Below are 23,035 nucleotides of genomic sequence, written 5' to 3'. Positions count from 1 at the left end.
AAAAAAAAAAAACTAACTTCTGAATAGTAAATACTTAATTGATCGATATTTTATAATTTCTTACAAAATTATATTAATATTAAGATAACTTCACTATGCTGCTATTTTGAAATATAATAAAACAAAAAAAAATAATAAGTTAAAATGCAAAATTGACCCTCTTTCTTCAAATTTCATTTCAATCCTCTAACTTTACTTTCTTTCATTTCAGTCCTATAATTTTCAAATTTATTCAATTAGGCCTTTCCGTTAACTTTTGTTAAAATTTTTTGAAAAAAAAAAATCTAGAAAATATTTTTTAATCATTAATTGAATTTTTTTTAATTTAAAAAATTTGAAGAAAAATTTATAAAATTGAAAAATTAACCACAACATATAACAAAAATTGATGGAAAAGCCTTAATTAAATAAACTTGAAAGTTAGAAAACTGAAATGAACAAAAGTAAAATTAAAGAACTGAAATGAAATTTGAGAAAACTTAGAAGATCAGTTTTGCATTTTATCCAAAATAATAACATACACACACACCCATTCATCCATACAGTTACGTTTTTCATTTAGATCTATAACAAATCCGTACATACTTCTATTTATGTTTTTTTTCCTCTTTTTTTTTTTTGTGCCGAATTTCAAGAAACCTTTTTAAAACCTGAACTAGATATATTTTTAGTTCCTTTTCGTGTGCTGGACTTTAACAACTTTTCTAAAACCTTAAACTAAATGACATATATGTATGTATGTATTCCGTACACTATATATTTTATACCATAAAATATTAAGTACTATATATGTGTGTATATATATATATAACATGCACTCTAGAAGGAACTAATGGAGAGAAATGATGTTGCTGTGATCACCATATCACAATTCACAAAAATCGTATCCATGTATCGTGTGTGGACTAATTCAATGATTTAAAGGAACGCATCCATAGCTCTTTCAGTCTATACCCTACAGCAAAATTGCAAAACAAATGCCATGGAGGGGAAGCTTTAGATGTTTTTGCATTTCATGGTAAAAAGTGAAATATAAATAAATTTGTCACAGATGGGGAGAAAAGGCAAGCAATTTTCCTTGCGCTTTGACCATGGCTCATCAGTAAGTGTCATCATATTGTTCCAAACACACAGAAATGACTTGATGGGAGATAAAGATTAATGGAACAATAGTAACATATTGTCCAACACTTCCCTCGGGCTAATTTTTATAAGACTATGAAAAATTATCTGAAGTTGTATATGGTATAAGAAAATATAAACAAACTCTAGCAGTTTAAGCCCCAGTCATAAGGCTGATATATCACCTTCAACTGAGAGTGGGCAAGCAAATCCAGTAACCCTTCAGAGTCAGCCGGCTCCAAGTAGTTTGATATGTGCTTCAGTACCTCTACTTCATTCTTGCCAAAATCTACACTAAACCTGAGCATCAATTCAGGTAATAATATTAGATATCAAAAGTAGCAATGTAATAAATCAAGTTATCACCTCTCTCAGGATGATATATAATGTCAGTCGTACATTTGCACCATTTTATATATATATATATATATATATATATATATATATATATATATATATATATATATATATATATATATATATATATCATTCAATGTGATTATAGTGCTATACTAAGACATGGTGTGTGCAAGTGCGTATGCATATGCCGATGATACTCAATTTCAAACCTTGGTTTCTCCCCAAAAAATAGTATGCATTCAGATATCAATATTCGTATTTTTCATATACAATGATAGAACATGGCTTCACATAACTGATGTGAAATGTGCACCCATGTATGTTCTTCCACAACAAATCGATCCATGAAGATCTTCAGGAATGTCAAAACATAAGGATTTATGCCTCAAATTCTCATTTTGGAGTTTTAACTTCAAGATTCAATCAGCTTTCGTATTTCATTAAGCAACAAGAGTTTTTGCAACTCTGAAAGTTTAAAATCAAACTCTTGGTCCAGTGTGCCAAGCATGTCTATTTACAAGTTCCTTTTACCTCATGCGCGCGTGTGTGTATGTGAGAGAGAGAGAGAGAGATTCCAAGGTTTGCCCTTAAATAACACAGTAAAGTGCTCTGTGAACCAACCCTCACCCCCCCCCCCCAAAAGAAAAGAATTACATCCTGCATCCGTTGTTGGTGTAAACTTACCATTTAAGGATTTTACTAGCTGATGCAACCTTGACATTCAAATCAATAACAATTCCTCCATTTCTTAAAAAATCACGGGCTGCCTCCATCAACTCTTTGTCAATGTTCCCAGGAGAATAGCATCGTAAAGCAGGCCCAGATCGGGTACCACAAACCAGTGCAAAGTGTATAAGTGGTTCTGGGTAAGGAAGAGCCACCTGGTACAAAAGAATAAAAAGAGGCATGAGGAAAATTGAACTGCCTATCAAGACACTCTTTTAACTCTTTGTGCACAAAGTCCCCAAAACTTCTTTCCAAGTGTACCTCTATAAACCTATCAAAAACCACCAGGATTTCCAAAATAATCAAATATAAATTGGAAAGAAGATACATATGACGCAATTCCCCCCCCCCCCCCACCCGGGGCCCCTTTCTCTCCATCCCCTAAACCCAAATTACAAGAGAAAAGCATACAGAACAGAGAAAGGGAATGACCATTTAGAAAGCATCTACTACTCCAAATCTCATGTTATTAAAGGCTAAACACACACTTTAGCACAAAATTTTGCTAGATGCAAAGCGAAGTGAAGCTCATTTTCATAGATGTAGAGAATGGTCATATTTGCAGGAGAAAGAGTAATTACATCAGATAAAAAAAATGAGAAATCAAAGTTGAGAGAGATGAGAGAGAGATGTCTAATGCATGCCCCTTTGATCTTTCCAGCCCCAAAGGGATCTCCTTTGGATGTAGCTATAACAAGAAGATTGCCTTTTTGTTTCTCATTACCAATAGATTTCATGAAATATTACAACAATACAGTAAAGGTAATATTTAAAACAATGATTTTTTTTAACAATGAATGATCTCAATTTTTTTTTTAATAATTCAATAGTTCAATGGGGGAGGGGGCCCTGGTTCAATGGTCATTTGTTTGCTAGAATAAAAAAGAAAGTGCCTATAACAATACCTCAAATCCACAGCCCCCCCCCCCCCCCCCAAAAAAAAAGAAGGAAAGAAATGAAGCAAAAACAAAAAAGAAGCTGGCTTACATACATAACTCATTAAAACAATTACAACAATGGTCATGTGGCAGTTAAAAAAAAGGCAGAGCAACTATGATACTTAGAGAAAATTATACTTTGGCTTTCTTACCTTGGAACGTTTATCTTTTGCACCAAATGGCTTCATGAGATTGTATGGTGGCCGTTGGTTGGCCCTTAAAATGCCATTTTGAATAGCTGAAAGTGAATAGGTGGACCCACCAACAACATACTTGAAGTCTCCAAACAACTTCCTTCGTTCCAGTGGCCCAGCTGGATGACCCAACACCAGTATCGCATGGATGGCCATCATATTATAGAGATTTATAAAGAAAGCAAGCTTCTCTTCCCTTGGCATATCCTGGACTTCCACTCTTTGGAGCTCCTCAACTATTCTCAGATACCTAGAGAAACATACAGAAGACTTAGCAATAAAAACTCTGATATGCCGACTACAATGAGTTTTTCTCAAAAGTTAAAGGCGTCAACAAACCTTGCATATTCTTCACTGCCATGAATACTTCTGTAATCCACATGCTTACCATCTTCTGATGTGTAGGCTTCAAGAATTGCATAGGACAAAAATCTCAGCCTTGAAGCGATTTCTATAATAGGCTTTGGCTTCACATCAATTACACCCCTTGGGATGTTGTGGCATTGAGATGACACTATAGGATCATTGTCCAAGAAGCGATACAAGTGGTTACCATCCTCAAACAGATTCTCTCTAGAGCAATGTAAACATTGAGAACAAACAGAAAAGAATGGTCAATTATGGATAATAATAATAATAATAATAATAATAATAATAAATAAATAAAAAAGAGTGACCCAGAGTCAGATAAAGATCAATGGAACTTCAAGAGACTCACTCAATAACATGTTCAAAAAAGAGTTTGCTTGCAAGTTTTCGTCCAAATTCAACGGCCTGTCCAGAAACACAAGAACAAGAGATAAAAGGTAAAATGTTAACAATGATATAATCAAGCTAGAACATGGATGAACTGAGAAAGCGCCTTTAGTTTCATTTTTTATTATAAGTTATTGGTTGGCTAATATATTCAAGAAGGCCCTTCAATGGGTAAATGGGTTAAAGAAAACCCTCCACAACCTTTTAACCAGGAGAAAAAAGAGAGGGAGGAGGAGAAGATGTAATAGTTAATAAATATATTTTCTAGTCCTGTGAAACAATGCAGACATAAAGGCTCAGGATCCGCAATATAAATAGTCCACACTAAATGCCATATGGATTTCTCATTTACCTAATGTACGGTAAATTTGGTTGATTAAAGGGTACTTAAGATTTTTATAAGTCCAGAAAGAGAGAACATTCTACAATGATGCAAGAGAACAACCAGAACTATTTTAGAATTTATTGTTTTAGATTTTCTTTATCTCATAGGAGATTCAATTATTTTAGACTTTTATTTTTAGTTCAAATAGGGATTAAAATTCATGTCTTTTAGATAGGGGTTAGTTTTTAGATGAGTTTCAATTTTTTATAAGATTATCTTTTGTTCCTGGAAGCTCTATAAAAGGCTCCTGGTGGTTTTATTGTTGAGGAGAGATGTTTGATGAATAAAATTTCAGATTAGAGATTTTCCAAACTATTGGGTGCTAATTCCCAACAGCTTACATCCTAATTCCTAAGTTTCTTTGGTGTTGATTCCAGGCAACCCCTAAGTGCTGATTCTTAGGGTTATCTTTAAATTTTTTTTTGTTCATTTATTTCCTTGTTGAAATTGTCCTGCATCATACAACTGCATGATAAGGCTGGAAATAGGCTACTATATAAGACCACTAAGAAATACAGTCACAATACTATAAAAAATAATACTATATTATTTTGCTGTATCCAAACTAATACCAATCCAACCATTTCATGAAAAAAATGCGACCAATTAACCAATCAACAAAACTAGTTGCAAATAATATCTTGTTGTTGCATCGAAACATATAAATGTCGATTAATCTAACATTGAACTTGGTAAAATGAAAGATCCACCAACTTTAACTAGTAAGCTTTGACCATAATTTGAGTTCTTGAGATGCTGAAACATTACATTAGCTATAAAAGATCAATAATTCTTTGGTGCAACTCCAGAATTATTTAAAATTAGCACAATGAGAGAGTAGCACAATTGAAATATGAAGTATGATAATTTCCCTAAAGAATGCCAAAGAGCCCAGTAACCAACATAGAAACATCTGGGGGCTGCTTATGCTTGGTTTATGATATAATAAAAGATACCAAAACGGTCACAGTATCCATAGAGATATATCTGGGTAAAAATCTAACATGAAGAGCATCTGATGGCAATTTTTATCTGATGTGTAGTAAAAATTTGAAAATGATAGCAGTGCATTAAAGTAAATACAATAGCTACCAGGTAAATCATCAATATGCACATCATTCATAAGTTCAATGGAAGTAACATCTAGCTGTTACCCACCCAAAACCAAGAGCATAACCTTTTGTGCTCAAATTTTGTGACCATGGCCTTAAAAATGCATAAATTACAACATCTAACAACTTCCTGGTATATCAGGGTTCAACTTGAAATTAAGGCTTAGTAATTATTTTACTTTTGAGTAATCAAAAGTTTACAAAGTTTCATAAGTAGAACATCAATGCTATGTGACTTTGTGTTTGCATGCATGCTTTTTCTTTTATACTCAATTTCAACAATATGAAGGGATCAGTCTTTGAGCCTCAAAAAAATGCAAAGTGAAATCCATTCTTTTATATTAATACAATAAATAAATTAGTGATCATTTTTTTTACAACAAATGCAGTATAATGAGATTGACAGGGAAGTTAAAGTCTTACAATAGTCTAGGCATGCTTTGAGAGTTGAAGACTCAGATTACTAAACTTAGACTGTGAGCCAATACCAGAAAAGACTGACTTTCTCCAAAACTCATAATAAAATTTAACTAACCTCTTCCCTTTCCAAATACTGATCTTCTGATAAGAAATCGACAGCTTCTGAACCTAGGAAACAGTTGGTGATCCTTCGCATTTTATAAAACCGGTCCTTCACAACAATAGATTCTTTCATCTTTCGGACAATTAAAGCTAGTTCATCAATAGCCCCACTACTGGAGAGGTCATCTTCACCAGAAAGGGGCGGTAAAGGAGCTTCAAATGATGGTTCTTCATTGATCAGATAATCAATCTTTTCACTAAGCATTCCAGACTCATTCAAGGCTTTTAGCTCACTCAAGCCACCAATAAGGATCTCATTGAAGAACACCTTTGGAACAGCAGAAGACCCAGAAATTTTTTCTAGCTCTAGCTTTCTACTGGGGTAGATATCAATGTTGATTTCAATATAACTAAGCCTTTTCCAGTGCAGAAATAACCTAGCCTCTTTGCAATCTGGGCACCCTAACCTTGTGTACAGTAAAATTCTTCCTTTCATGGCTATAGGTTGTGCAGATTCTTCAACAACTTCTTCCCTCAACTCGGCTTTGTTATCTGCATCAGCATCGCGTGACATCGTTATATAGCTTAACGGATTCCATGCAGATTTCTCAGTTGTTTTCTGAGAGACTTCTTTGGCATCACTGTTCTCGGTAAAATCTGGTACATCCCTATTTTCACCCTCGAAAACATCCTGTCCGTTTTCATCTTTTTTTCCAGAAAGGCGACGCAGAACACTGGACACTGCAACTACACCCTTCTCCTTTACAAAATTTTTAAGTGCCACAGCTTTCTCAACTACACCCTGAGTCTCTGGATCAAGATCCAATGAACGGGTAGATGCGCTTCGGCTAGCTTCCATCCCAGGAACCTCTGTTCCATCAAAGACAGGCTCCTGTTCATTCTCCTCACCAAGAACCCCCTCTGTTGTTTGGTCCATAGCCTCTCGAGATTTAGACTCCAAATCCCTATTCTCATCCATCTTGTCAACTAAATTCCTACTCTCATTTATCTTGTCACTAGAGTCATTGTCCAAATTTTGTTCAGTTTTAGACTGCAAATCCCTGCTCCCATCCTTCTTTTCAACCAAATCATTCAGGCCAATATTCTCATCTACCTTTTCTTCCTGAGATTCAGACTGCAAATCCCTACTCACATCCATCCTATCACCCAATCCATCATGCCCATTATCATTTTTTAATTTAGGAGTACCCTCACTGATGTTTAAAGATTCCATGATAGTTCCTCTTGATCTTCTTTTTGAACAACAAGTTCTCCCTCCAACTTTTTAATAGTTAGAGAATTCGTCTATTCTTCCCAGTTGAGTATTCCTTTTCCGTCAGGCCAGCAAGAAATAAAGTTTGGGATCCAACTCATCAATATGTTCGCTAAAATTTTTATTATTCTTGCATGTGTAGATTCTGAAAATTCAAGGAGTTGATGCAGGCTGCACAGCAAGTTCAAAAAAGAGCTTTAAAATGTCATTACTTAGCACTCATATCTGAATATTTAAAATAACAAATTACACCACTAAAAGACATAATTGCAAACTCTTAATACATAAATTTATATTTGCATCCAACCTCATGTGATGTAGTATAATCATGAAAAGAAGACCTCTAAATATCACACCAGACACTTGAAATGCAGAAACAGGGAGGGGGGAGAAGGACCAAAGACTAATCCGTTTTGGGTTCTAGATTGCCATAAGTTTTTTTATTAATTAGTGCCTGCCCTCATGCAATACCAATGCAAACACTTATCTAAGTCAAATGCTATAGCAGCATCTAAAATGAAAATATGGACGTAAAACTAAGAGACCCTGAATTTCTAAACAGCTTGACAGCCATTAATAAAGGAGCCATCAGCCATCAAAATCCAAGAAAATTCAAGAACAAATCCTAGGATTCTTGAGATACCCGAGAATTGTTTATGTTTTTATAACAGAAACATCAGTAGCGGGCACTCCTAGTCCAAACACAAAGAGGAGATGCTAAATATTATCAAATTACACAAGCACTTACCAAAAAGAAAATATAAAATTACACAAGCTAAAACCAGAAACTACCAACACACCGTGCCAAAATTCAAATGATACATAGTAAAAATACGACATTTAATAAACATATGTTCATCCACAATTGAAGTAAGAAACATTCGTACTCATACCCCACCTAGACTCATAATGCATTCACGATACTGTAATTTCTGCATAAGACCCTCAAACAAGAACACTCTTCAAAAAATTAAACCCAAACATTTTGTTGCACACAGGGCCCACTTAAACAATTGTCAACAAATGACCAAATCAATACCTGATATAATCCTAGTCAATATAGTGGATATAAACCTAAGAATACTTCAATCCTATATTCAAATTTGAACAATGAGAGATTTTTTAGATTCAAACTTTTAACTAATGAGTCAAAAAATCAACCACCCCGAAAGTAAAAAAGCAAAACACAGACCAGGACAAATGCGTACAGCAACAACATATATTAAACTAAAGCCAGACAAATTCAAAGATTAGGTGGATATTTATGTTTTATAAAATAAAATTTAAGGAAAAAAAAAAAACACTGTTTTCTTTAAATTTAAATCATCCATTTACAGCTCAAAAAACCCAGAAAACAAAACCTCCCACCATCTTCAACGAATCAATCAACGATCTCATTATCATTTCCATCTTTCTCAGCAACCAAACAGAGGGAAAATACGAACCACTAATGCCCATTATCCACAAACACAAACAAAATCTAAAAAAAGAAACAAATTTTCGATTTTCAGGAACTGGGGTGCAGTAATAACATCAAATGAAATAGAAAAAACAAAAACCCATTACAGAGTTTGTGAAAATGAGCATAGAAATCTTACAGATCTGAGAGAAGCTAATCGGTCGACGGTCGTGGTGGAAAATGGAGGAGCAGTAAGAAATGGTGAAGAAGATCTAAAGAAGTTGCAAAAGAAATCTGGGTATGAATAAATATTTAGAAAGTTACCATTTTTGGTTGACGTTGAGACTGAAATGAAACGTTGAAACGTTGAAAGTGGAGATTTTCAGAGGGAAGAAGAAGAGTCAGAAGCGGGAAATCCGTGGGCATGAAAGAAAAATGAGAAAAAAACATGTGAGTATATATGTTTTATAACAAATTAAATATTATTACTTTAAAAAATAATAGATTAGGTTTCAAAAAATAATAATAATAGTAATAATAGATTGAGGTTTCAAAATCTAACAAAATAAGAATTACTATTAGTTTGGAGTTTAATTAATCTTTTTTTTTTTAATACCAAGGTTTAAATTGTTACTTATGAGTATTAATTGCTACATTTGAAACTACATTTTTTGCTTTCTTGTTTAAATGAATTTTCCTTCTTTTTGTTTTTTAGCTGGTTGTGTGGAGGGGGGAGAGATAGAAAAGTGAAAGAAAATAATAAGGAGAAAGTTTCCCTCCAATCTTGTACACAACCATTTATAAGATTATTTACATATATTATTTAAATAAGTTTTAAGTACAAAGTTTAGTTACAAAATTAGTAGTAGTGTAAGACTATAACCTTACTCAATAAAATAAATAATACTATATATTTTGAAAATCTAGCCATTGAATTACATATTCTTTATGCTCATAATACACATGTCAAATTTTGTATCAATTGGATATTATATACTATATAATTTATAAGCTTATATTTTATGCATAATATTAAACTATAAAAACTTGCAATTTAAAAAATTTATTGATGACATAGTTATTGGTCTTTAATTTTTTCTATAAAATTTGCAAGTATGTAGAATATAAGAATAAAATATAATCCAACGGTGGATCTGTCCAAATTCACATCCAATAAAAAATTATTACGTAAAGTTGTAGTCTAAGGTTACAACCAATTTTATAGTTAAATTTTGTCTAAATTTTAACGTGTAACTAACTACATGTGAATTATCTCTTTGACTACCACATAATGAGATGGAACGGAACGTTGGAGGAAGTTTTCTCCAAATCTATTTGAAGTTAAAGCTTTCCCTAGTTGTAACTTAATTTAGCAGCCCAGCCTAGCAGGTCATGCTTGTAAATGTTTTTGTTTGAGAGACTTTTTTATTTTATTTTATGAGAAGTTGTTTTAGAGACTTGATGCTCCTCTACCATGTGTCCATGTCTCTCTCACTTTATATAGGAACATATTTGAATTCTATTATAATATTTTTATGGTAGTATTATCCATAAAAAAAAAAACATATAAATAGATAAATGAGCTTGTCAAATCACTTATGTCAAATTCAATATTTTTATTACTTTTTTTATTTTATAATTTGATAGCAAGAAAAAAATATTTAAAAATTTCAAATATCTGCATTAAAAATAGCTAGAGGTACCAACTAATTAGGTTACTCTTGGCCATTTCTTTTTCATTTTAGAAGCTTAAAATTGATGGACCGGCACAAAGAAATAAATAATTCCTCTCTTTTTACTTCCTTCCATAGTTCCATTTTCTACTCTAACATAATAAATACATTGTCCATGTTCACTCCACATCTCCACCCAGGAGCGTAGCTAGAAATTTTTGCTTGGGGGACCAAAATAAAACAATTATATTGATTTGCAATTCAAAAAAAAAAAAATCAAAATATGACATTCATACATATATATACATGTCTTGGCGCACTAGTTTAGAAAAAAAACAAACATTAAATCCAAAGTAAGTCTTAACTATATATGTATCATGTATCATGTATCATATATATATATATATGTGTGTGTGTGTGTGTGTGTGTGTGTATCTATATATGTATGTATGTATGTATATCATAAGATTACTGCTAGAATTTTTTTATTAGTGTAATTCATATTAGCACTCAAAATACTAACAAGCTAATCAACCAATTGAGCATTGTAAGGAAGAATTAATGAAGAGAAATTGAAGAGAGAGCACTTGGTAATGGCAATGAATAGTCTTTTGGGCTGCTATAAAGTGCAAGGGGATATTGTAATAGTTTTGAGAAATTGCAAGTATAGTATCTAAAGTGTAATATATTAGGTTTCTCAATTAAATTCAAACACATATTTACCATGATAAATAAAATACAAACAATATTACCATTTTTAAGGAAGATTAAATTCAATACAGAACTTTTGGGAAATATAATATATATACTACACCTCAGTTTTACCATTTTATCTTTTTTCTGTTTTCTGTTTTCTTTTCTTTTTCGGGGCAAAAGTAATTAATTATTAAGGTATTACGGAAAGAGTAAAATATTTTACTATAATCCTTTGCCATAAATTATAGGGATATTAAAAATGTATAATATAGACTACAAAATTTTGCAACCACTCTTTATTTATTTATTTTTAAGAAATAAACACACACACAAGGATGAGAGAATAAAATTTTACGTTCTAAATTCTACCACAAAATCTCACTACAAACTACACTCAAATTATAATGTTAACCATTTTAACTTGCAATGTCTACCCTAATGTCAAAAAATAAAAGCACACCACAAACTTCACTCAAATTGCAAAGCATTCTGAAAATAAATAAATAAAAATGTTAACTTGCAATGTCTACAGGCCTATCTTAACGTCAATTAATAATAAAAATAATAATTTAGTGGATAACTATCCACCTTAAACTATGAGAGCATTTAAATACTTGTATTGTGCAGCATAAATTATTATTTTATATTTGGGGGTCTTAGGCTATGGCAATTTTAATATGTGACATTTGTTTAATGATAATTGTTTTTTATCATCAGACTAAAATACTAATTAATTTTTAATACAAGTAAGATTTCAACTCAAATATTTTACTCAACGACGAGATTTTAAGAACGGTAGCGTATACCCTTAATTATGAAAGCACTTACAATATGCAGCGTTATTTTGAACCTCCATTTGGATGGTTAATTGTAAATTATCTTCGAAATAGTGTTGATTGAAAATTTTCAAGATTGCTATTAAATCGTTTTCAACAAATGCATAGTCTTCCTCACGTGCTTCGCATGGCTTCTCAAAGTGAGTGATATCTTAGAAAGAAGGGGAGAAAATATTTTATTTTATTTGTTTATTTGGCTGAGTATCATAATATTTTATTAGAAATTGTAGCATGTCCTAACTTTTTTTGAATGTTTTGTTAAAGTAAGAAAAATGAATATATTGGTGATAATAGATACATATGAAACTGAAAGTAATTGCCTACCGCTCAGAAGTCAAAATTTAGCACTTCAATAAGTTGTGAAATAGTTCTTAAATATTGTTGGTTTCATTAACAGGACGGCAGCGAAGTGCTCTTTTTTTTTTTCTTTTTTTTTTTATTTATTTTTTTGTTGTTGTGTGTGTGTGTGTGTGTGTGTGTGTGTGTGTGTGTAATAAAACTGCAGAGTATGGCAGCAAAGTTATGCCGTCAAAGATGGGTTGAAACTAATTCAGGATAAGGGGATCAAGGATCAGGTTGTAGAATTGGATTCAAGTGTAATGGTTTTGCGTAAGGATGGTTCTGGCAACAACATTACACTAAGCAGTGTTGTTGATGATTGCAAGGCTTTAACGTGGTTGAAAACGAGCATTGCTTCAGGGAAGCTAATTGTTGCGTGGATTATATGGCAAAGCACTATAAAGAACTCTTGTAACCTTTTTGTGCTCTTTTGTAATGCTCCTATGGTTATGTTAGATCTATATAATTTAATACATGCACAGTTGGTAGTGTTTATTTTCGTACATGTTCATCACTGTGTCTAAACTCTAAACCAAGAATTTTCAGCAAAGGCATGTAAAGTTTGGAAGTCCTTCCTAGATACTGCACCCCTTTAAAATTTACTCATCAAGATAAGTGTACATTTACAAGACTAGTATACAGTACATGTCTACAACACTTTGTTCCAGAGGAACGCCACAGGGGAGGTCACCTGGATTAATGAAGATAATTGGAAAAGAAATACTGAACCATTTTTCTTTCTTCCTCTCCTACTTCATACCTATAAGAGACATGGGCAGAGTTCAAACTGGAAGCGGGGGAATCACTCCTTTCCAAGACAGTTTGCCATACAATGATCCAATGTTTATGTTTCCCCTCGTCGGCTAATATCTGCTCTATGTTACTGGATATATACATGAAATGAACAGTACACAGTTCAAAAAGATTAACTAGACAACAAGCTATACTTAGAAGAAGGCTCCATATAAAACTCAACATCTCCACATGCAGTGAGAACTGTCGAAGAGATGTAATCATCCACCTCAATACCTTCTGCTTTCATCCGATACATGAGCTTCAAAGCCTCTTGGCAGAGCCCATTCTTTGCATAACCCACAATCATAGCCTTCCACGAAACCAAATTCCTTTCTGGCATGCTGTCAAAAACTTGTAACGCCTCTGATACATACCCACATTTTGAATACATATATATTAACGCACTACCCACAAATACATTAGACATGGCAGGGGTCTTGTTTGCATAGGAATGAATCAACTTCCCCTGAAGGATAGATTCCATATTGGCACACGCTTTCAAAGCTGATGAAAAAGTAAATGAGTTAGGATCTACACCTTCCTCCATCATCTCTTTCAATAACTCAAGAGCTTCAGACTCCTGCCCAAGACGTGCACAACCGGAAATAATTGCAGTCCATGATACAACATCTCTAAGAGGCATCTGTTGGAGGACCTTGAAGGCATGATGGTACTCTCCACATTTACAGTAGAACCATATTAGAGTGCTTCCCATGTATATACTGGGTTCCATAGAATTCTTGATTATTTGTGCATGAAGCTCCCTACCCAATAGTGAAGCCTCAATTAAGCCACAAGCCCTGAGGATGCTTACAATTGTCAAGTTGTTAGCATGTATATGTCGTCTCTTCATTACTTGAAACAGTCTAATGGCCTCCTCACCAAGCCCTTTCCGAGCATATCCAGCTATAAGTGATGTCCATGTAACCGTGTTTCTCTTCCTCATTCGATCAAAGACTTTTCTAGAATCTGTCATCTCCCCACATTTTACATACATATCCACAAGGGAGGTCCCCACAAAAATATCTTTCCTATATACTTTCTTCACTACGGCACCGTGTAACTGTCTCCCAAATTTTAATACCTTCTCCTCTCCACAAGCCTTCAGAACACTACATATTGTAAACTCGTTAGGTGAAAACCCTTTACTTAACATTCGTGAGAACAGTGAAAATGCCTCCTGTCCACACCCTTGTTGTGAACAGGCGGTGACCATCGTTGTCCAACAAACCACATCCCACTCTGGCATCCGATCAAATACACAAAATGCACTTTGTAACTCCCCACATTGAGCATAGAAGTAAACAACAGCGCTATCTACAATCAAGTTCCTCCAACCACCTTTCACAATACAAGCATGAATCTGACTCCCAAGTTCAAAATCCGATCTCCTACGACACAAATTCAAAACACACACAAACATGCTACCATTTGCCCGAACCCTATTTTTAATAGAGTCCTGAAATAACCTTAAAGCCTCATCATCCAAACCAAATTCCAAGTACCCATCAATAATAGCAGTCCAAGTAACCACATTCTTCTTCGGCATTTTATCGAACACTTTACGAGCCTCAGCTAATTTCCCAAAACCCAAGTAAGTGCTAATCAAATTATTGCCAACATACGTAGCCGAATCCCGCAAACATTTCAAAACAAACGCGTGAATTCTTCTGGCCTCTTTCAAACTACGACTCGACCGAAGCCAGACCGCGAGCAAGTCAGGACTTGGCCACTGATTATTATCGGAAATTCCGACATCTGGGTTTTGTTGGGCGATGGAGATATCAACTGGGTCCTCGCTACAAAAGCAGCAATGGAAATTGGAGGTGGTCCTGTAACAATGGTCATGATTTATATTGTTGTAGTTATTAATATTCCTTGACTTTGAGTTCTTGGTTTGTGCTGAGGATTTGGATTTGGATTTGGGTTTGGGTTTAGAATTGGATTGTTGAGTAGAGAGAAATGGAGGTGGTTGTGAAAGGAAGAATGGTGGTAAGAGCAAAGTTGCTGAGAGCATTTGTCTAATTTTGGTTTTGATTTGCCGCGAAGAAATGAAATATAAAATTCAGTTTGAGTTCGGCAGCTGGCACAGTAGTAAATGTATAGTACCAAATAGCCGTTGTTGTTGGTCTTATTAATCGCTCGAGAAGAGCTCACAAGAGAGCCACCTGGACTTTTAGCCATATCCGGGATATATTTTATTTATTTTAATTTAATATGAATTATTATTATTATTTTAATATGCATGTTAAATTTTTTTTTTTTTCAAATTAGATGTTATTTATGGTCCGTTTAGATAGAACTTATTATTGAAAATTAAAAATACTGTAGTAAAATAATTTTTAAATGTGTAAATAGTACTGTGGGACCTATTTTTAATAAAAAAAAAAGCTGAAAAGTGAAGTTTGTGGGTCCCGTGAACAATATACAGACCCACTTATACACAAAAAAGAGTTAAAAAGTTTACTTTTGCGGCTACTGTTCATGCACAGTACATAAACAGTAGCCTTTGTCTCCCTTAAAAGCTGCGCAAAAAAAAAAAATGAAACGTGGATGTGGATGCAAACGCTAGATCCAAACCCACTCTTAGTATTCGATCAATTAACTTCTTTTTTATGCATAATTTTATATCACAAAAACTTGAAATATAAATATTTGATTAATGACATAGTTATTAATTTTTTTTATATATATACTTGACATTTTACAGGCATAATATAATAAAATCATATAATCCAATTATTAGATTTTCAAAATTTATTTCTAATAAAAAGATATAGAAAATATTTAGAGATAAAATTTTCCCCTAAATGATCAATTTGAATCCTTAAACAACTTAAGTGGTCAATTCTAGTCCTTAACAACTAAGAATAGTTGCTTTTAGTCTGTCAGATCTTAGTTTAATCGTATCAACTAAAGAACTAGAATTGATCATGGACTAAAGTTACTAAACATCATTCCCTTCTCCTATATATATGTGTGTGTGTTTCTCAAAAAAAAAAAAGTTACTAAACATTAGGAACCAACATCATATGTATTATATTTAAGCTCTTTTTTATTTAGAGAATTTTTTGGGTTTAATGTACCACATTATTTAAAATTTAAATGATATGATACTTAGTATATCTTTAAATTTGTAATATTTTTAGAGAGTTTCAACCTATGGCGTCTGTTCTTGATGATAGCTCTTTATTATCAGACCAAGCACCAATCAGTTTTTGATGTAGGTGGGGATTAAACCGCAAATCTCTTATACAACCATCTAAGACCTTACCAGTTGAGCTAACTAGAACCCACTAAATTTGTAATATTTAATATTCTAAATATTAAAATGGATCCATTTCAAATAAAGAGAATCCTAATATCCAAGGTAGATAATTCTACTCTTTCTTTTTTCTCAACTTCTTGTTAACAAGTGTCCCAAAGGCACAAGTTAAGGTGCATTCAATACTTCGTCAAATAAAATCAAACTATGCACACTTATCAACAAAAGCACAATGAATCTATGCCTCAAACTCAATGAATTATTAGGATACATTATAGCTCATAATTAAATATTTTTTATTATTTTTTATAGAAAATATTTATTATTTTAGAACACAGACCTATAAAAAATAGTGGTTACATATAAGAGTAATAATGTGGGTATTATAGGCAAGGAGAAACATGCCAACAAAAAATTAAAGGCCAGTTATTATGGGAAAATAGTTGAGCTCATACCCATTAGGCTTGAGTTTTTTGGTTAAGTGGTGTCTCTATAAGAGTGATAGAGAGTATATGTGATAAATAACTCAAAAAACACATCACCAAAGTGTATCATCCAAAAGTAGAAACCCAAAAAAAAAAAAAATCATCAATCTAAAATAGAGTTGCAAGAAAGATATAATGAGAGAGAGAGAGAGAGAGAGAGAGAGAGAGAGAGAGAGAGAGAGCAATCACCTTTTTTTGGAAGAGAATGTGAGACAAATAACAAAATTTAGATAAAAGAAGATGAGTAGAAGAATATTCAAAAGAAAATGTATAGTTGTAAACACCAAATTATCCAAGTTATGCTATATAATAGAACAACATTAAATCATTCTGTAATTTCATAGGATAAAAAATAACAAACAAATAAAATTAAATTAAAAAGATAAAAAATTAAAATATATACAAATTATATCAACCTAAAGTAGAGTTAAACATAAAAATTCATTAATCTAAAGAATTACACATCCATCAAAAGAAAGAAAATAATATATATATATATATATATATATATATAGAGAGAGAGAGAGAGAGAGAGAGAGAGAGAGAGAGAGTATTCATCTTTTTGTGTGAGCAAGATATGGATTGAATAGAATAGAAAATAACAATTTTATATAGTAAAAAAATTTGGGAGAAGAATAGTCAAAATAAAAGGAAGATGAAGGGATGGAGAAATTGTAAGGTTAAGGTATAGAGTAGTGGGAAAATAAAAAGGTAAAAGAAAATAAATGTTTTTTTTTTATATACAAGATAAAATTTCTACTCTAGCCTAACCTAAGTGTATATGTGTGTGAAGCTCCCTCTTCGAGATTTGAACCTTGGCCCTTATCCTCCACACCCCACAAACACTTATACTTATGGAATGACCAATGCACTAAGGATGCGCGGTGGTAAAGCAAGTAATTGTTAGAAAAGGTGTAATTGTAAAGTGACAAATTAATAAGGAGAAAAATATTTTAAAAAAAAAAAGGAAAATATTGAAAATAGGTTGATGATGTGGCTCAATAGGAGTGCAACAACATTAAACTCTACCCTTCAGTTTATATATATAGATTACTCAAGGAGTGTCCCCAATTGACTATTTGAAACAATTAACTCTATGTATATTTTAGTTTATGATAAATCATACATTTGATTAGGACACAATAAGAAAGAATGATGTGATACGGAGCAGAAGCATTGCATGCGTGAAAGTGGAAGATATCAATATGGAGAATGACTTTGAGCTATTTTACTGGTAAAAAATAAAAGTAGCACCATGCCAAAACAACTAGAAAGGAGCGGTGCTGCAAGTGTGGGTATCTCTCATAGAACGTTACATAACAGGGCATTGATGGAAAAATGGCTAGCAAAATGCATAAACGAGTTCAGGGAAAATAGTGGTTACATAAAAGAGTAATAATGTGCGTATTATAGGCAAGGAGAAACGTGCCAACGAAAAATCAAAGGCCAGTTATTATGAGAAAATAGTTGAGCTCATATCTATTGGACTTAAGTCTTTTGGTTATGTGGTGTCTCTATATGTTATATTAATTACTTAAAGAGTCTCTCCAAGGTGTTTATCTCTCCTAACAAGTGGTATCAGGGCCAATAATTTGAGGGCAATTGTTTGTTAATGGGTCCTACTGGGTAGAACGAGGAAGACCCCATGTTCATTCACCTATGGTTGAGTAAGGGTTTTATTGGTGGTGAATCAAGCTGATTGTGTGTTGTTGAATCTCATAGTTGTGCAAAGAAGACTCTCATTTCCACCTCAAGCATAGTTGAGTAAAGGGCACACTATTAGTGCTAATGATGCATGACATTTAGGTTGTCAAGAAAAAGGCTTTTGTTCAAGGAGGAGACTAACTGAAGTGCTACAAGTGACTTGGTAGGAGGCTTATACATGAAGGGGAGATTTGTTAGAATATTCACATGCGAGTTGTGTTAGTGTGGTTCGTTATATAGTGAAGTCTCACATTAGATACTAATGAGAAGAAATAATAGTTAATATAACATACTTGAGCTCATACCCATTGGGTTTAAGCCTTTTGGGATTAAGTGGTGTCATTATTTGTTAGATTAACACTTCAAGACTCTCCCCAAGATGTTTTTCTCCCCAACAATAAACATAGCATAATTAAAAATACTTAACCCAAAAATGACATTCAATGATATTGATAGGTTTGGTGAGGTGGGTGCCTGATACATTTTCACCCGATTACTTAGCCCTTGAACCTAGTTTTAGGATTTAAATTAGGTTTTTCATGCAATTTTTTTTATCAATTATTGGAATGTAACTAAGAAATAAAGTATTATACTTTTCTTATTATAAATAGTAGTCAAGACCAAAGCCCTGTAATTATTCAAAAAATTCATATCGTTTTCATTTATTAATAATGAGAAAGTGTTGGGTTCTAAGACCTTAGGTTTAAATGTATTAGAACTTCAATTTGTAATGTAGGCAAACCATAATCAAAACATTTAGTTTTGTTTTAAACTTGCTCAAAGTATGTTTAAGTTGTAAAGTTGGAATCGAGTGTTCTGCAGGATTTACTGTGTAAATTTGTCTGGCTCGATCGATCGAAAATTAGACTCGATCGATCGAAGCTCGTGTAGATTATTTTTCTGCAAAATTCTTCAACTCAGCTCAAGCCTGTTTTACGTGTAGGGTTTTATGTTTTACTCTAGGTATAAAAGGGAAAACCCTAGCCACGTTTTATGGATGCTCTTTATGCTGTGTGTGTGAATCTTTTGTGAGATTTAGAGGTGTTTGCCCTCACATACACTTAGGGTTATCAAGATCTAGATTGATGTCAAGAGCTTGGTGATCAATTCAGTTGCAGATTCAAGAGCTTAAAGATACAAGCGGGAGTGCTTGTGCTTGCTGGGAATCCAAGAAAGAAGTAGTTTGTGGACTCGGAACTGTCACGTGGTCGTGGTAGTAAGTTTCCTACTCGAGGTAGCAATAGGATGTTAGTGGTCTAAGTCGCTACTGTGTAAATTTCAATTCTTTCATAGTGGATTCAGTTTTACCTTGAGGATAGCTAAGTTAAACCCTCCCTAAGTTTTTTACCGGTTTGGTTTTCCTAGGTCATCATATCTTTGTGTTCTTTATATTTCCGCTGCTTTGTATGATATAATTTATATGTGTTAACCTAGATCTACATAATTTACCTAAGTTAATCACTTGGCTAAATAACTAGGTTAATCTGGTTATGTTTAAGGGGTCTGAAAACATACAAGTGGTATCAGAGAGGGTTAGCTCTTGTGTTTAGATCATTTGATCTAAGAGTTGATCCTTGACCCCTGTTGTCATGGAACACGGTCACTCTTTTGTGATCCCACCTCATTTTGATGGGAATAATTATGCTTATTGGAAAGTAAGGATGAAAACATTCCTGAAATCTATTGATGAGAGAGTCTGGAACTTCGTTGAAAGCGGATGGGAGAAGCCCACTACTCCAGTGAGTGAGTGGCAAATTTCTCAGAAAGAAGCAGCCGCTTTTAATAGTAAAGTTATGAATGATATTTTTAATGCTGTTTCTATGGAGAAATTCAAGAGAATCTCTAATGTTGAGGTTGCTTACACTGCATGGAATATACTTCAAACTATGCATGAAGGCACAAAGGCAGTTAAGATCAATAAGCTGCAGCATTTAACAACTAGATTTGAAAGCATTAAGATGTCTGATGATAAAACGTTTGATGAATTCTATGCTAAGCTTATATATTGTTAAATCTGCTTATAATTTGGGTGAGATCTATGATCAACCTAAAATTGTTAGGAAAATACTTAGATCTTTAATTGAAAATTTTAGACCCAAAGTAATTGTCATCACTGAAAGTAAAGATTTGGACTCCATCCTTGTTGATAAACTTGTAGGATCTCTTCAGTCCTATGAGTTGGACCTACTTAAGACTAGCAAATCCAAATCAATGGCTCTTAAGTCCGTTGATGATGTTGATGTGAGTGAATTTGATGATGAGCTCTTTGCTACAGAAATTGCTTATCTTGCCAAAAACTTTAGAAACTTTCTTAGGAACAACAACAGAAGGGCAAGAGGTAAAAACAATGTTGAACCTGGAAATTTTAGGAGGAATAAACCTACTAAGGTGAACAATAATGAGAAACCTAAAAAAAAAGTAGGTCAATATTCTAATAATTCTATGGGTCAACAATGTTTTGGCTATCAAGGGTATGGTTATGTGAAATCTGACGCTTTGTTTGTTTCACTAGAAAACCTTTTGTAAAGATAGTTTTCCCTATTTTCTAGTGTTTGGTAGCATAAAAAAAAACTGGTCAATAGAAAACTATCTTCAGTCAATGGAAAATCCTAATAAAAATAAGGCCCATTTTCTATAGGTTGTTTTTAAAAAAAAAAAAAAAATTGGAAAACAATATCTCTCATGGTACGCCCTTTTACTCTTACTCTTTCTCTCTTCCCTTTTATTTTTCTTTCCTCACACCCTCACTCTCACTAACTTTGGTCTTCCCTCTTCTATAGATCTCTCTCTCTCTCTCCATGTTTATCTTCCTTTATAACACAGTTCTCTAATTAGATTTTTTTTCTCCTCATTGCTCAGTAATTATTTCATTCCTCTTTACAAACTTGCAAAGGAGAACATATTTGTAGTAGTAATTATTTCATTCCCCTCTCCCAAAATCTCAATTCTTTACTTTGAATTTCAAACTTGATTTTATTTTTTTCTCTAAGAAATTTTTGGTTTGATGGATTCCAGGTAGTTCTTTTTTGCACATAAAAGTGCTAAAAAAATATAAAAAATAAAAAAGAAGAAGAAAGAATGAATGAAGTAAAAGACAAAAATTTTAAACATAGTGTCGGCTCTAAATTGCTTTTACATAGGATAATCTTTATGGTAAATTAATAATATTGTTATATAATGAATGATAATTGTTAGGGGAAATATATTTGTTGGTAGATGCATTATGCAGATAATATGCAATGATAAAATACTATGTAGATACATTATATAAATACATAATTTCGAGTAATATTAAAGACTTGTGGTTGACCATAGTAGACAATTAGTGTACAAGCAAAAAGAATAAACAATTAAAAATTATTGTTATTTGTACTTATTAAAGATATATTCCTATGTCAATTTTATGTATATAGACAAATGGTTGATATATATATATATATGTATGTATGTATGTATGTATGTATGTATGTATGTATGTATGTATGTATATATGTATGTATGTTACTGTCCATATATATGAGCAATATGAGTGGTAGAAATCATGAAAATTAGACAAATAATTTTGATTGTATCTATTGTCAAAATTTTAGTATGAAAACCAAATTCATTTTTGGTTTTTTTTAATATTGATTACATTAGTTGGTTTACATAATACACATATTTTAAATTACACAAGAAATATAAAAAATAAAAATTTGCATACCAAATGCCAGAAAACATTCTCAAGCTCATTTTCAAGGTCGTTACCAAATACTGAAAAATGATACAGTTTTCTAGAAAATGCTCTTTGGAAAATGAACAATTTTTCAGAAAACATTTATGCTGAAACAAACAGAGCGTGAATGTCCAACATTCTTGAGGTATAAGGGTAAGGCTATGGCTGTAACTCATAGTGATGATGAAGGTTCAGACAATGAATCTGGTAGTGATGAGGATGGAAACTTCATTGCTTTCATTGCTACTACTGTAGTTAATGAAAGTGTTGTTGTTGAGGAGAACCCTTCTGATGGGGAACTCTCTGAGGATGCAGATTTACAAGAAACCTACAATAAGTATTGTAAAGTTGCTGCAAAGAATGCTATGAGTGTTGATCTAGGCTTGAAGAAAATTGCATCTCTCGAACTTGGTAAGAAAAATTTGCTTATAAAACTGTTTGATGCTAATGAATTGTTGAACAATGTGAAGACTGAGAACATGCTTTTGCTTAATAAAATTAAAAATTTGGAACATGAATTATCTGTTGCTAGAGAACAAACAAATAGGTCTGCTAGTTCCAAACTTGATCATATGTTGAGAGTTCAAAAGTCTCATTTAGGCAAAACTGGCTTAGGTTTTGTAGAAAACATCTCTGTTTCTGAAACACGTTCCATAATTTTGTTTCTTCTTTTGAGCCCTCTGTGAGTGAGGTTGTCAAAAACCTAAGACTTCTAATCCTTCTAAGGGCAAGTTACACCT

The 23,035-nt window shown here is 32.9% G+C and overlaps 2 protein-coding genes across 2 annotated transcripts; both read right to left on the bottom strand.

The window, feature by feature from the left end:
* Window positions 1-983: 983 nt before the first annotated feature.
* On the bottom strand, window positions 984-9,222 carry LOC142614168 (uncharacterized). The gene is made up of 7 exons (XM_075786712.1): window positions 8,987-9,222; window positions 6,129-7,559; window positions 4,059-4,114; window positions 3,680-3,913; window positions 3,299-3,590; window positions 2,167-2,363; window positions 984-1,422 (listed from the first exon to the last, which is right to left on the bottom strand). Exons 2-7 carry the CDS (start codon window positions 7,347-7,349, stop codon window positions 1,269-1,271), a joined length of 2,154 nt encoding a protein of 717 aa, XP_075642827.1. The 5' UTR covers window positions 7,350-7,559; window positions 8,987-9,222; the 3' UTR covers window positions 984-1,268.
* A 3,667-nt stretch (window positions 9,223-12,889) lies between these two features.
* Window positions 12,890-15,245, bottom strand: LOC142612910 (pentatricopeptide repeat-containing protein At4g18520, chloroplastic-like). Its single transcript, XM_075785084.1, has one exon. It carries the CDS (start codon window positions 15,141-15,143, stop codon window positions 13,257-13,259), a length of 1,887 nt encoding a protein of 628 aa, XP_075641199.1. The 5' UTR covers window positions 15,144-15,245; the 3' UTR covers window positions 12,890-13,256.
* Between the last annotated feature and the right edge of the window lie 7,790 nt (window positions 15,246-23,035).

Source organism: Castanea sativa, chromosome 10 (genome assembly GCF_040712315.1).
Source record: "Castanea sativa cultivar Marrone di Chiusa Pesio chromosome 10, ASM4071231v1".
NCBI lineage: Eukaryota > Viridiplantae > Streptophyta > Magnoliopsida > Fagales > Fagaceae > Castanea > Castanea sativa.
The sequence above is the reverse complement of the archived record's forward strand: the minus strand, read 5'-3'. Positions and strand labels throughout refer to the sequence as shown.